This window comes from Macrobrachium nipponense, chromosome 41 (assembly GCF_015104395.2).
Source record: "Macrobrachium nipponense isolate FS-2020 chromosome 41, ASM1510439v2, whole genome shotgun sequence".
Taxonomy (NCBI): Eukaryota; Metazoa; Arthropoda; class Malacostraca; order Decapoda; family Palaemonidae; genus Macrobrachium; species Macrobrachium nipponense.
This window is the reverse complement of record NC_061102.1, coordinates 33,228,262-33,230,761: the sequence shown is the minus strand read 5'-3', so window position 1 is coordinate 33,230,761 and position 2,500 is coordinate 33,228,262. Positions and strand designations below refer to the sequence as shown.

The 2,500-nt window shown below is 35.4% G+C and overlaps 1 protein-coding gene across 1 annotated transcript in view; it reads left to right on the top strand.

Annotated features, from left to right (window-relative positions):
- Window positions 1-1,740, top strand: part of LOC135212657 (uncharacterized) — a 67,621-nt gene extending 65,881 nt beyond the window's left edge. Inside the window, exon 13 of the mRNA XM_064246284.1 lies at window positions 1,165-1,740. Coding sequence (XP_064102354.1) covers window positions 1,165-1,438 — 274 coding nt within the window. The 3' untranslated portion in view covers window positions 1,439-1,740. The remainder of the gene's footprint in view (window positions 1-1,164) is intronic.
- The last annotated feature ends 760 nt before the right edge of the window (window positions 1,741-2,500 follow it).

Here is a 2,500-nt window from a genome sequence, read left to right as displayed (position 1 = left end):
AAATAAATGTAATATTGATTGATACCTTTCCTGAAGACAAAAATGGATCGAAGATACAAAACCAGAATAACTGAATGATGCAGTTATAACAACGGGGTATTGTTTTGAATATTTATCGAGTAACTATCGACGTAATGATGTAGAGACAGAGAAAGGGCAAGCCTGCTTGGTAACACCAGAAAAATGTGCATCGTTGGACTTCTCCCACCAGTGATGACAGACCAACATTTTGAAACGAAGGGTAAAACATTATCAAAGATACTAAATAGCTCAATCATCATGACGTTTATGGTACGAGATAATGGTTACCTTCGCAGGCCAGATGACAAAGAGGGGGTCACAGGTTGAAGTCGAATGTGGTAAAGGAGTGTCATGCATCAGAAATATACAGGAAACCCCACCCACATCCTTCCTTCACTCCACGAATCTCTTGTTTTGTTAGCCTTGCTTGACAGAAAATTGGTTCTGGCGGCTGCATTTCAGTCCTTTCAGTCTGGTTTCAAGGGACTTTTTGTTTTTTCTTCACGACAAAATCCAGGCATCATCAGTTTTCTTGAAGGGAAAATTGATTCGGTTTCATGAAACTTTCAGTATAATCCGGCAGGGTGAACGGAAAATAGATTAAAAGGAAAATACTCTTGCAGGGCGATTTTTCAGTCATATTAGCAATGTAAAAAAAAAAACGAAAAATTCATATCATGTAGGAGAATTTCAAATTTGTCAGCTTTGTTGCAAGGAAAATTTCTTTTGGGGTAAGACTGAGTGATTGATTGATTTTTAATTGCTACACCTGGCGTCACGATCTCTCAGTTATTGAGGTCGTTAGGGTTGAGAAATTCCAGTACAGTCACCGTGAAGTCGATTTCTAGATCTATATAAAAATAATATACAATATTCCCGAAATCACACCATTAAAAATCACTTTATCAGAGTAACTTTGGGGAGTTTCGTTTTATTTAATTAAAAAAAAAAGGAATTTTTCCTTTTCTCCTTACTCCATCTCAAAGAATCGACAGTAGAGAACTGAAATAAAAGAACATAATATATCAGAATAGAAACAGCAGAGAACTGACGTAAAAGAACATAATATAATAACGGATTAGAAATAACTGGTTTTATCAAATAAAACTGACTTCTTCTCCTTCTCCCTCCTCCTCCCCGAAGAATCGACAGCAGAGAACTGGCTCACGAATTCAAGACGATGATGAAGCGGCGGAAGAGGAAGACCGTGAAACCACCTCTGGCGCCTACTTCTGTTCCAGAGTCTGAACATGAGCAATCTTTGCCGCGGCTCTCCCTTCAGCCACAAGCGTCAAGGTCGGCGAAGTCTTCATCTTCCGCTTCGTCTCCACCGACATCACCGGCGTTCCTCCTCCTTTCATCACTATCGTTCCTCAATCTGATGACAGTCATCGAGAAATTTCGGCGCTGTTTGTGAGGAGGGATTTTTCGATGGGGGAGAATATATATACTTGATGGGTAAACAAGTTTTATGAAAGACGCTGGAAAAGAAGCGAGCCATCCTGGATATCGCAAACTGATGTCTAAGACAAGCGTTGGTGTTTCTTTTTTTATTGTTTTTTTTTTTCTTTATAATTTTTGCTGTTAATAAGGCTACGTATACTCAGGATAATGACTATACACGTCGAGTTTAATATGTGAAGTTTACATGAAGTTCAGTGGGCTAAATTCAAGTAAACGTTTTAAAACATATTTATATATAAGCCTTGACACTGAAGATACGCTGGAATTTTCTTATATGAATATATTATATATATATATATATATATATATATATATATATATATATATATATATATATATTATATATATATATATAAAGTACAAAACATGACTGGATGAAATGCTGAATTTCCATACCTAGAAATTTTTCCAACACAAATAATTAACTATATCTAGAGTAACCCTAATTTGAAATCGGAAAAGATTTTCGTGGAAAAATTAGTTTTGAATCAGATTATATATGATTATAATCACTTTAGCACGGGATTCATTTATCGCACATATCCACCTGTGAAAAATAAGAGACGGGTTGTAGGTCCTGACCGGTTTCGACTTTATTTAAAAGCCACTGACAAAGGACTGATACATCGTATTAAAAGTCATAAATATATATACTACACAGTACTGACGAAAATGCACATAACCGTTTGAGACTGCAGACCCACCCAAAGGCGGGTGTCAAGGTAAGAGTGGCTTTCAAAACTCATTTGGCTATATTCAAAATACACTGTCAAGGGACACTACTGATAAACGTACCCACCACCGTAGGAGACTACAAATCTACACCTGACAGGTGTCAGGGAGGCGGGGCTATGATAATAATGGGTATTATATTATATATATATATTAATATAATATACTATATATACTATATATGTATATATATATATATATATATATATATATATATATATATATATATAATATATATAATTCTAAGGGCACAGTTTTCAATGAAAATAATTGCTATTCAAAA